Here is a 12,198-nt window from a genome sequence, read left to right as displayed (position 1 = left end):
CAGCAGGAGTCTCCAAAAGTCCCCGGGAGCTGGGAGAGGCCGCGCTCGCTTTCAGCGTCCATTGCGGCCAAGCTCCTTCAGCAGAAGGACATGGGCATGCATTTCCAGGGTGCTGCTGACCCTGCTGAGTCAAGACGAGGTCAACTTCACCTCCGGAGGGAGGTGATGCTCTCCCTCCTGCTTTGTCCCCAGGGCCTCCAGGGACAGGTGGGTGAATAGATAGACAGGTTGGTAGCAGTGCAAGCCCCAGGGAAGGTGCCTTTCTGCAGCTGGCAGAAGCTCCATGGATACAGTTTTCTAAAAATTCCCACTATTACTAATTGCACTCTACAATGATGTCATGGCTGTCGTTTCAATGTGCTGCTCGCATTAACGGTGGGCTGAGCATCCCCAACCAAGCCTGGAGCTTCCTACCTGCCCCAGACCTCTTCTCACCCCAGCAAAGCACGGTGCCAGCACACCCCAGCACGGGCAAAGCTCACCCCATCTCGTCCTGGCCCCGGGAGCAACACCAGCGACAGGCAGGTGCCTTTGGGTGATTTATAACAGCGCAGTAACAGGCTTGTAACCATCAAGGTGTCCTGCTATTGCTGCAATGGGTTTCACAGACACTGGGTTTTCTCCTGGGATTTTAATTACTCCTATTTTATGGGACTCGCATAGCCATTAAAGATAGACAAAGTACTTGAAGGAAATCACTGGTTTAACATTTGCCGAAAGGGGATCAGGCAGACTGGCTGCAACACATGCCCTGTGCTATCTTTTTTTTAATTTAACAAATCTGTTTTCATAAAGGGCATCTTTAATAGCCGTCTCTGCCCCTGCAATGTCCCCCATTTTAATGGCTTTCTGAGCAGACCCAGCTGTGCTCTGGGAGGAGACAAACTTGGGTGTTTTTATTTTCTATCACCCAGCAGAATTAAAGTCCCTTGCTCAGAGCTCATCAATCACTTCGCAAATAGGAACCAGGGCCTCTTTATCCTATACACAATCTTCATTATTTCCTTCTGTTTAAATAAAAGCAATAACCCTTCTTCAGGAAATGGCATTTGATCACATTATCTTATAAACCACAGGTCAGAGTTTGCTTCCCCACTGCTAATTCCCCAGGCTTGCTTGCTGCCAGTACGTTCATTACTTCTTATCAGGAATTCCTATTTTTAAGCGAGAAAGAGCATGTTTCCCCAGGAAAAGCTGGAGGAGAGGGGTGTGTGAGAGGTACATTATCTTTTTTAACTATTTGTTTTACCCTATGTGGCAGGTGAGGCAAACCATACGCCCCTCTCTGCCGGGCTGAGTGCAGGAGCCACGTGGTGAGCTGGTCCCTGTAAGAGTGAGGCTTAAAAGAGCTGGAAGCAAATTGATCCTGACTAGAATATCTCATTACAATGACTGCTTTATTGATGCGCACGCCCCTTCTTCCCAGTAGGGTGGGCAGCGCAGGACATCCATAAGGACCAGACCCAGCGCCGGCTGTGTGGCAGCGCGGGGACGGCAAAAGCAAGCGAGCCCTGGGGAGCCACACGAAATGGCCGTGTCCTGTCCCAATACGTTAATGCCAGCTCTGACAGCCGCTCCGGGGAGAGCTTTCCCCTGGCACTGCGTCTGTGATGAGCTGGAAAGGAAGCACAGGAACAGTGCTCTGTTCTGCTCGGGGCCCTCCACCTGGGCCAATGCATCCTCACGAGGTGTCATCACCAACCCATCACTGTCTGCTTGAACGGAGGTATCCTCCCTGGCGTCCAGATCCGCAGCAGCAGGGACTGCCAAAGTGTTCGAAGGGTGGGTATCCCAGATCCAACAAGTGACGCCTCGAGTGCTCCAGCACTGCTGGGTCCCTGGCACCTCCGAGGTGGGAGGAGGACATTCAGGGTGACAACGTGTGTTGTAACAGCCCCATGGGAGAAGTGTCTTCCTTTACAGTTCTGATGAAATGCTATCCTTTTTCAGAAAGTCCATATCTCAGTCTTATCCTGGGATTATTATTACCATCTCATTTTATTTTCCTGTTATCTGCTTGCTATAGGCTTTCCTGAGTCCTCCAGCATCAGAGACAGCTTGTAGCAACAAGTACAGCAGGTTAACAGCATTATGCACAAATAATTTCCTATCACCACTTTTCAGCATGTCCCTTTGATTTAATTGCCTGTTACCTTGTTTTTAAATTACAAGGAGAGTAATAATGTCCTGTTGACTTTCCCTGCACAACTTATTTTTTGACCCTTTTTATCATGTTACTATTTATTTTTTGATCCTTTTTATCATGTCACTACTTTTCTGCTGGAACTAGCAGAGAGATTTTGATCCCCGTTTTTCCCTCTCTTGGCTCCATAGTTTGGCAAATCATTTTGGCATGGAAAAATAGGTTTCTGGTGACTACAAAAATATTTCCTGGAGGTGTTCGCTTTCTCCATTTCTAGCAAAATTTCAAAAAGGAGCATTTTAATTAAGGATTAGTATCTGAGCTTCTACTGTCTCTTTCTTTCTTCAAAGGGGATAAATTTTTGAAAGTGACAAGTAGTGGGGAGAAAAGGACAAAGCATTTTTCCTTTTCCCCTCCTCCTCTTTCCAGTGGCAAATGACTATTTAGGTGAAATTTTCCTTCTTTCTTTTCAGGACTTGTGTGCTCCATTGCAGGTACGTGTACCACTGCCAGCACTGCCCATCCCGGTTTGGTCCCGTGGTCTTGAGGTCCCCTGTTTTCCTGGTATGTGTGGCGGAGCGTCTTTCCCAGGGGAACTGGCACTGGGGAGGGAGGAGCTGGAAGGGGTGGTGGGTATGTTGAGACACGGCTGTGATGCGCACCCGAAAACGGGAGCGGAGAAGCGCTCCCGTGTCCCTCTTCAGACACAGCCGCCAGCATCTGGGCACTGCAGGCTGCTGCTGTTGGCCCACCCTGGACTGGGACTGACGGGGGCAGTACTGGGAGCGCAGCAAGGGGGTGAGCAGACCCAGCACTCAGGTCCACTCGTGCTTCTGGGTGCTGAGCCCCTTCACCTCTGCGAGGTGGGAGCTGCTGCGGCTGCCATGATGCAGAACAAAGCGGTGCCGAGTGCTCCCACCCGGAGGGATGCAGGGCCAGTCGACAGCCACAAAACTTGGGATGCGGAGGAAGCTTCTTCTGTTACCCCAGCATGGGAAAAGCTGCCAGCAGAAGCACTGTCCTATTCCCACTCTTGTGCAAGTTGCTGCTAGCACAGGCGCTCTCTGTCCCTGCTTGAGACTCACCAGGTTCTTCATAGATCCCCAGAGCAGGGAGGAGATTACAGCAAAACACCCAGATATTAGCTCTTCCCTTCATGGCCTTTTTTTTTAAAGAGCCCCGGAGGGCTACAGAAGTGGAAATCATGTGCAGTGTTCTGATCCTGCAGCCTGGTGAGCTTCAGGGTAACTCCCTCCAGCTGCCCATGGCCCAGGCTCCCTGACTATCACTTGTACCCCGCAAGAATGGCATGGACTTCACCCCAGAAGACAAAGGATGGGCAAATATCAGGGCAGTTGTGTCAGCTGGACAGGGGCTATTGGTATGATCGCTGCTGTGGGGCCAGCACAGCAACTGCAGGGAGGCAGAGCCCTTCGCCAGGATCCTTCAGCCACCCGCCCCGTTTCCTTCCCTAGCCTTCGTCCTCTGGCTCCGGGATCTGGACACAAGTGATGAAGTAGGTGCAGAGCTGGAAGAGGCCGAGCTAGCATTCTGATAGACTAAACACACCATGCAAAGTGGGTTTTGACATTCAAGCGGGGCCAAGCTAGCATGGAACTTTCCATCACAGTGTTTTGTTTTGCTGAAGGAAAATGTGAGTTCTGCGCAATCAAAAACTTCCAGAGGAGACAGATCAGTTTCTCTTTTTATCTTCAGAAACACCTGACTGGAATATTTTGAGTCAGATGCAGCGATTTCTTTTGAAATGATCACCTTGGAACAACACAGCCCCACAGTCAGCTCACTATGAAATCATTCTCCTCTCACAAATATTGCTATGAATACACTTGTGTCTTCAGGGACAGGCTTGGTGGCATCTCTTTACAAGGAAAAGAGTGTCTGAGGGGTCCGTGACCAGCTCTGCTGGCACGAAATGTGGACCAGGCACTAGCCAGGCAGTCGCACGTCCCCCTCTGTTATGGCTCCTCAGGACACGATCTCAGCCACCCACGCATCATTTGTGAGTCCTGCGAAGGGAAGGTGCACAAAAGCTACAGCTCTGAGAAGCAGCTAAACAAAACTGGACAATCCACGGAGCCAAGGCTCACACGAACACTGGCTGGTGTAAAGCAGAGTCAGCTTTGTCATGTGCTGCCAGCTGCAGACCCAGTCCATGGAGGAGAAAGTAAATTCATGGCACAAAATCTGGGGAAGACACCTGTGATAGAGGACGATTGCCCTGTTCCCTACTCGCAAATAAATCACTGCTCAGCAGCACAAAAGTCATATTTGCGAATCGCTCACCTCCTTTTCTTCTTCCTAACAAGAAGGTTTTGGCTTGCTCAAAAAAGGCTTCGACTTCCCGGTCATAGAGTCTTCTGAGGTTCTGGGCATAGACCTGGAAAGACCAGACAGACACAGAAATTCCTGGTGTGTATCATCTCTCTACGAACAGTGCCCATTTCATAGTTTTTTCTTCAGCTGCCCGCTTAAAACAAAAGTCAGTAGATGGCAACTGAAACAGACCTATTGGTTTTGGTGTGTAAGACCTTCGGAAAGGCAAAAACCAGCATGAAAAATAGAAACCAAGCCTCAGTGATATAAAAAGAACCATCTCAGTTACTGAACAAAGTCCCTATTAACTGAAGAGGCCAAGGACTTTAAGATGCCCCTTCCCTAGAACCCTTCAAATAAAGCAGTATGGAATAAAATACAAGATTAACCACATTCATTTAATGCTTATCACCCTCATTCAGTAGAGAAATGGCCAGGTGAAAGCAAAAAGACCAAATTTTAGCATTTCAGACCTTTTCCTTCAACACAATGTCTGCCACCGAGTCCCAGACTGCTTTCTGTCAAGCACAGAGGTCCAACATCATGTGGCCAAGTTGGCCAGACACTCTCGTAGAAGGGCCAAATGCTGGAAGCTCGTTGGTGGTACGGATTTGGTGAAACCAAGCTCTCGTCACGAATTAACCAGTTTGACTAATCTGTTCCTGGTGGATGGTTTGCAATATTTGTTCAGGATTTCAGCCATACCTTGGGGAGATTATAGAACAGAACGGGGTTGGCGTTCCTCAGCCAGGCCATGAGCGGGGCGTAGGGCACCAGTTCCTCATGGTGGAGTCCATGGCTTGGTGCAGATAGCTTGTTAACGGGCTGACCGAGAGCAGGGACCTGAGCATTACCCTAAAGCAACAGAAACGGCAGAAAGAGTCAAATAAAACATAGCCTTGAAAAGCTCTGGAAAATAGCTTTTTCATAATTGCCCTTGAATTTCCAGTTCTGAATAAGTTGGAGAAGCAAATTTAAAGGGTGAAGCAGAGCACGCATGATCACTTTGAACTCTAGTTTTAATCCCATGTTGTGGGAAAAATTCTGAGCCCAGAGGAATGAGCTGGCCCGTCAGTAATATGTGGGATACTCCAGCTAAGCACGCTGGTCAGGAGAAGACACAGGAGAAAAGCTCATTGTTCAGAAGCATGCTTGGAAACTGTCCCTCCAAGCGCTGGGCAGTGGGTATGCCGCCGCGGTGGGATGCAATGGAGAGGAAGGATGCTGCACAGTTGATGCAGCCCGTCTGCCAGGGCCCGGCTGTGCTGGGACATCGCACCTACAGACTCAGAGTCATGTAGGTGGGATGGGAGCTCAGCAGGTTCAGCGCACGTCCAGGCAGAGCCGCTTGCTCAGGGACGTGTCCAGTCAAGGTCTGAAAATCTCCGAGGATGGAGATCCCACAGTTCCCTCGCAGTTCCCTGCCAGTCACATCCCTTCCCAGAGTCAATGCTTGAAAGTAAATGCTAAAGATTTAAGGATATAATGCTAAGGATTTGGGAGTAGCTCCTTTTCTTTTCATGAAACGAAATCTGGAAGAGTAACATTTTCCTTTCAGCTTTCTTCCCACAGAGACAATTCCACCTTATCTTTTAAATTGCAAGACGAGCACTTGAAAACATTAATCAAAGGATCAAGAGATCGGCTTTTATCCTGGGATTTTATGTTACAAACAGACGAACAACCACCACCACTCCTGAAGTAAAACAAGAAAATCTAAAGCAAAAATCTTTAGGCCTGAGCACTTTTTAACATGACCAGAGGATTAATGACTGTCATGGGAGGCAACCTGATAGACGCAGACTTGTGCTGGATTTCTTCTGCATGCCTGCAAAACTAACCAGAGGGCTGGGGGGCAACAGCAGGGTGAAGGCATGTGGAAAGACCTCTTTGAGGAGACTTTTGGAGAATCCTCTTACGGTGGCATCCCCTATACTGCTGGTGCTATTTTACCAGAATATTCAAATCTCCCAGGATTTTGCGCTGCCACGTGAAGAGCGAAGCCCACCTGCAGCTTGAAGATGCTCGTAATGTGATTGACAAAAGAGTTTTCAAAGTTCTGCTTGAGTGTTTCAAACATGATCAGCTGCTCAGCCACAGACTGCAGTTTCCGGTAACCTTGAGGGAAAAAAGAGAGGGTGTCGTGGTATGGAGCGGCATGAGCTGTCGTGGCTTGAAGACCAACATCACTCAGCACACTGGCAAATAAAACAGGTCTTCAAGGAGTAAGTTCTGGGATAAATGCTACCACCCAAAAGCCAACAAAGGGAAAAATATTTGCTGTGGTTCCAAGCAAATACAGAGAGGGAGGGAGTTTAAATTTAAAAAAAATAATAATTGCAAAGCATCCATCAGTCCAACCATGGTCAAGGACAAACACCCAGTCTCTTCACAAGGAAAGCATGGTGTTTCATGCCAGGATCAGGTCCCTGTACACCGGCAGGTCTCCAACAACACCCACAGTGGATACTGCTGCAACGAATTATCATTTTTCCATGCTCAAGTACAGACAACTGGGTTGCCCCAAGAGACCACAATTTCTAAACTTGTCTTTCCACCAGTTCCTTTCTGAACTATAAGAGGTGTTGTACACAGATGGCAGACAACGATGCCTTACATCCAGGTATTTAGAGGAATTGTATAGATGCTTGCCGTAAGTTTGCCTCAACTTTAATGTAAACTGGACCAGCCGGTGCCTGAGTCCAGAGGGAGGTGCCTGCAGACCTGCCTGTGGTGAGTGGATGCCCTGGCTTGGCCGTTTGCAGCACGAATTGGATTTCTCTAGGGATGGAGCCAATCCTGCCCCAGCTACTTTTCTCCATGGATGTTCAGAGGTAATGTTACGTTGGCTTTCCCAGCCCTGCTTGACTGTGCTTCTAGGTGAAGCTGCTGAAGACTTTGAAAGCTTCAGCAATATCTTCAGAAGAAAGCTGACCCTGCAAGCCTGCTTCCCCAGCTTGCAGCTCCAGGTGTGCTGCAGGGTGCTCTGCACTGTACACCCCCCGTACCCCCAGGACAGTGCTGCTGCTTAGCTTCCCAAATACATGCCTGCCTTCTGTTTCTTTTCTGCTTTCCTCCAGGCAGCCTGCAGGGCTGGCCAGCAAGTGTGTGAGCTAATTCCTGGGAATTCCCTCCAGCTTCAGCGGTCCAGGGGCACCTGCAGAGGCTGGGCAGCACAGGATGGTGCTGGGTGTGCAGCACAGGTTGTGGATGGGCTGGTGGCTCTGCCATTTGCAGACATAAATCTCTGCTCTCTACTCACCGGGTTGTATCTGGATGTTCATGCAGCCAGATAAAGCCTCTGCTGCAGCAATGCAGGTTTTCACTCTGCTGGGGCTGGAAAGATCTGCCTGGCTCAGGGCATCGCAGTGTTCCCTGCTGAGGTTGAGGTGGGTCTAAAAACAAAGCCAGAAGCGAACAGGTACAAGCACAGCCAGCTTCTCATCCCTTCTCATCCCACCCAAAAGGCTGCTGGCTTGAAATAGCCAAGTGCTACCTTCAGCTGCCAGGCTGCATGTGTCCGTCAAGAAGACCATGCTGCTCTATCCCCACCAAAAACAAAGGTCTGCACAGTAACAACTGCAGCGGTCGCCAAGGAAGCCCTGGCAAACCTCAGCATGAGTTTCCAAAGGGCTGGCACCTCTGGGATCACTAATGGCAGCCAAGTGGTGGGGAGGAGAAAGAAAAAGCTAAGGAAGCCGCAGCTTGAGTTACTCAGAAATGAAAAGGTCATAGAATCATAGAATCATTAAGGTTGGAAGAGACCTCTAAGATCATCGAGTCCAACCGTCAACCCAACACCACCATGCCCACTAAACCATGTCCCTAAGCACCTCATCTACACGTCTTTTAAATACTTCCAGGGATGGTGACTCAACCACTTCCCTGGGCAGCCTGTTCCAATGTTTAACCACTCTTTCTGTAAAGAAATTTTTCCTCATGTCCCATCTAAACCTCCCCTGGCGCAACTTGTGCCTATTGCCTCTCGTCCTATCGCTTGTTACTTGGGAGAAGAGACCAACCCCCGCCTCGCTACAACCTCCTTTCAGGTAGTTGTAGAGAGCGATGAGGTCTCCCCTCAGCCTCCTTTTCTCCAGGCTGAACAACCCCAGCTCCCTCAGCCGCTCCTCATCAGACTTGTTCTCCAGACCCTTCACCAGCTTCATTGGCATAGAGGTCAATGGCACAGAGGTCACTGTAAGCAGTGGAAGTGAGGATTAGCTGTGCTATTACTGCACAGTTCCTGCATTTATGGTATGTTTGTAAATAATTTGCTTTCCCATATTCCCAGAGCTCATCAAGAGTCTTTCCACTGGCTGTGCTGTCCCCTGCGCCAGTGTCTCTGTGGCTATGAGGTACTGCAGAGAAAAGCTCCTTACTCCACAATGGATGCTGAGACAGGCTGATGTGCACAAAGACCACCGCTGATGGCAGACATTGACTTAACAGTACCTTCAAGGGTGGAAAAAAAAAAGAAAAAAAGAAAGCAAAGGAGAGAAAAGGAACGGGGAAGCTCCCATCAGTGGGAAGTGGGAAGAGAAGCAACAGGGTCCCTGGACAAACAGCCTCTCCAGGGCTCCTCTCCAGGGCAACAGGGAGTCCCCAGAATGCTTTTCCCAGGGTAGATGTATAGTTTGCCTCAGGACCCTCTCAAAGTCCCCAGTGGTTTCTCTGCGTGTGAGGTTAGTGCTGATGGGAGCATGCTTTGACCCGGGGCAGGTGTTGCATGCACTGGCTCTAATTGCTCATTAAGCACTGTGCTTGCATATTCCTGCGTAATGATTATTGGCTATTGAAATGACTCTTATCTACTAACGAGAACGGTTTTTCCCTAGTACAAAAATATAAACTGAAAGCTGCCAAGTGAAGGGAGGAAGAAAGCAACTACCCTCAGTGACAATTGCTTCCCACAACTAACCCCACAAACCAGACATAAGTACGCCTGGAATTTGAAGGCACCAGCCTGAGAGGGTCTCAGTTCTTTGGGTGCAAGGGTAAAAGCACTGCCCCAGCAGCCTCTGAGCGTGTAAGAAGAAGGTCCCAAAGCTGATAGTGAAAGGAGGACCACAGCATCCCAAGTGAAAGGCTGCGGAGCTGTGTTTCGAAGGTCCTTGGCATTATGTGATTTAAGGCTCATCTTGCCCATGGAAAGGACTTTCAAGGACCCCTCTTACAGCCCTGGACCACAGTGAGGGTACTGCACATCATGTCTGCTGCTGGTCTACCTGTACTCCATCCCAGCTGTGTGGCTGTCCTTATATTATTAAGACAACAAAGTCCCTCATTTCTGGGCCAGAGAAGCTCTGTAGCCTTTGCAGACAGACAATAGTTTTCAGAGAGTTTGAGGCTCACTGAAAGTTTTTTCTAATAGATGCAACAGGCTGAAGATTTATGTCTTTGCAAATCCATGTACCGTAAGGAAGAGGATCTCATCCATCAGCCTTGTCTTGTTGGAAACGATGCGATGCAGCAAGGAGTTTTCCCTGTGGATGTGGTCCATCTGCTGCTTCACGCTTCCCAGTAACTCATCGTAGATCTGCAAGGTCTCCTCCACTCTGGCCACCTCTGCCAGGGCCTCGTCAATGGAGCTCATCAGCTGTGTCACCCGTTTCTCAGAAGAGATAATGGCTCTGAGGTTGGCCTGTGAAATGGAGAAACGGGGGGCTTCAGCACTGTAGCAGGGACTGACCACCACCATCTCAGAGCCAAATATCCTGACCTCCACTCTCCCAAGTCAAAGCAGAGACCCTGTCATTATAACGTGCAAGATCCTGTTATAATTGCAGCTGTCCTGCATCACTACCTGCACAAGGCCAATGTCTTATCTTTGCACTCGGCTAAACTCTGCATCAGTAACCATCTGCAAGTCCCAAGTGCCGGGGTAGAACAAAACCCTTCCCTGAGCAAGGTGTATGCTCAGAGGACTTTCATCTGCCACAGCAAAGAGGTTACTGCGGAGTCGCCAGGCAAATCCGACCATGAGCAGAACACAGTCTTTGTAGGTTTGGAGAGGGTACCAAGCCCTGCTGGCTTCTGCACCCCGCTTTTCCCTCTGTGCACTAGGGAAGTCCCAAGTGGACACTACATGGAGTCTCCAACCCTCCATCCCCACAACTGGTGAAGTCCCTTGAGGACCTCGGTGTCCATCCCACAATATTTGTAAGGAAACATGCCAGCTTTGAGGCACTGGCCATTTCTGCCTAGCTCTAACGCATTTACGCAGACCATGGCCATGCCAAGTACCTGTCAGAGCACATTTAGCACAGCTCCGGGCATTGCCACTGCTGCCAGGGTGTTACCCACCTGAGCTGCTCTGGCAGTGCAATTAATAAACAGTTAAATCATGCATGAGACATGCACATATATATGTGTCTAATATAGAAACTGAAGGCACAATTTGCCTAGGGAGGTCTCAGGCATTTGTTTTGACGGGTGGTAGAGATATAACGGCGTGTTAATTGCTGCTGACAAGCTCTGCTAGAGATTAACTGCTTCCAAATGTTAATTGTATCGTTTTCAGGGCCTATGTACCATGCGAGATATCAAAGAAAACAATCAATAGACACGGGCCTGGGAGGCACGAGGCTTCCAGACTGCTATTTTTCTCTCCATTAATAAAGCTTTTAAAGAAGTTTGTCTTTTCTGATATTTCAATTATCTGATGTCTTTTTCATTAAATGAACAACAACAACAGAAGTATCTGCACCCTCCATTATGCCCTGCGCTTGGCTCGCCGGTGGAAGCGATAGGAGGAAGAGAAGCACAGTCTTGTCAACCCAAGTCAGGTTACTGTGGCTTGGACCTACCCTGTGCTCCGAATTAGGAATGTGTCTGAAAGCACGGTACATGCTGGGCATCTACAACCCCTGTGTTAAGGACTTTCTCTTCTTCAAGCTCCACCTGCATTGCTATTGGGATAAAAATGAGCTGGCCGCTCCGGCTCTAGAGGTGGTACATGCAGGACAAGATGCTGGAGCAGCGCGGAGGTGCTCCTGAAATGTGTGAGAGCCGCTCTTCAGTGTGGCTGGGCGGCTTCGGTCTCACTGGCAAAGCATGGATTACGCTCTCCTGTGACAAAGGTAGTGCCGTTTTGGGAAAGTGGGGGAGAAAGGGCTGTGGGGAATGACTTCGGATGTAGGCAGATTCACAAAGGATCTGGAGAGGTCAGAGGAATTCTGTAGAAAAGAAAAGTCTGATATCATAGAACACCCAGCAAAGCATCTCTATCAAAGGGTACAGATGCAACTACCGCACTGCAAAGTGATGCAGCTTTCCCACAGGGAGCCGTGACGGCAGGGAAGGCAGAGGTTTCACTTGCCAGCAGGCTCAGCAGTCAGATTTGAAGCGGGGCTTGCTAATGCACGCAGATACTCATCTCCAAAAGCACCAAGGATGCTAAGCGAATGCTCCTTTTGCCCGGAGCCCAACCAGCCTACGCAGGCTGGCGCGAGGGACCTGCGAGGGAGCAAACAGCCCCGCTCCCGGACTGCTGCTTTCCAGCCGCACGCCAGGGACCCTGGCCCGCGGCCACAGGCTCTGCCCGGAGCTTCACATTTTATTAAATGTTCCTAAATTACAGCCATAAACCTCCCACAAGCCTGTCACCGCCGTGCCTTCAGATTGTCTTGTTAGGGCTTAGCAGACCCACGGGGGTTTGCTTAGAGCAAAGCATCACCGGTGACATTGGCAGGGCCACTGCTGGCAGAAAGGGCTCTCCGGAG

General features: G+C 49.5%; 1 protein-coding gene across 1 annotated transcript in view; it reads right to left on the bottom strand.

Moving 5' to 3' along the window:
* LOC103925883 (exocyst complex component 1-like) overlaps positions 1-12,198 on the bottom strand; it is a 29,165-nt gene that overhangs the window by 7,773 nt on the left and 9,194 nt on the right. The window contains 5 exon segments of the mRNA XM_009334681.1: positions 4,448-4,541; positions 5,183-5,332; positions 6,486-6,595; positions 7,740-7,872; positions 9,891-10,118. Coding sequence (XP_009332956.1) covers positions 4,448-4,541; positions 5,183-5,332; positions 6,486-6,595; positions 7,740-7,872; positions 9,891-10,118 — 715 coding nt within the window.

This window comes from Pygoscelis adeliae, unplaced genomic scaffold (assembly GCF_000699105.1).
Source record: "Pygoscelis adeliae isolate BGI_AS28 unplaced genomic scaffold, ASM69910v1 Scaffold412, whole genome shotgun sequence".
NCBI lineage: Eukaryota > Metazoa > Chordata > Aves > Sphenisciformes > Spheniscidae > Pygoscelis > Pygoscelis adeliae.
The sequence above is the reverse complement of the archived record's forward strand: the minus strand, read 5'-3'. Positions and strand labels throughout refer to the sequence as shown.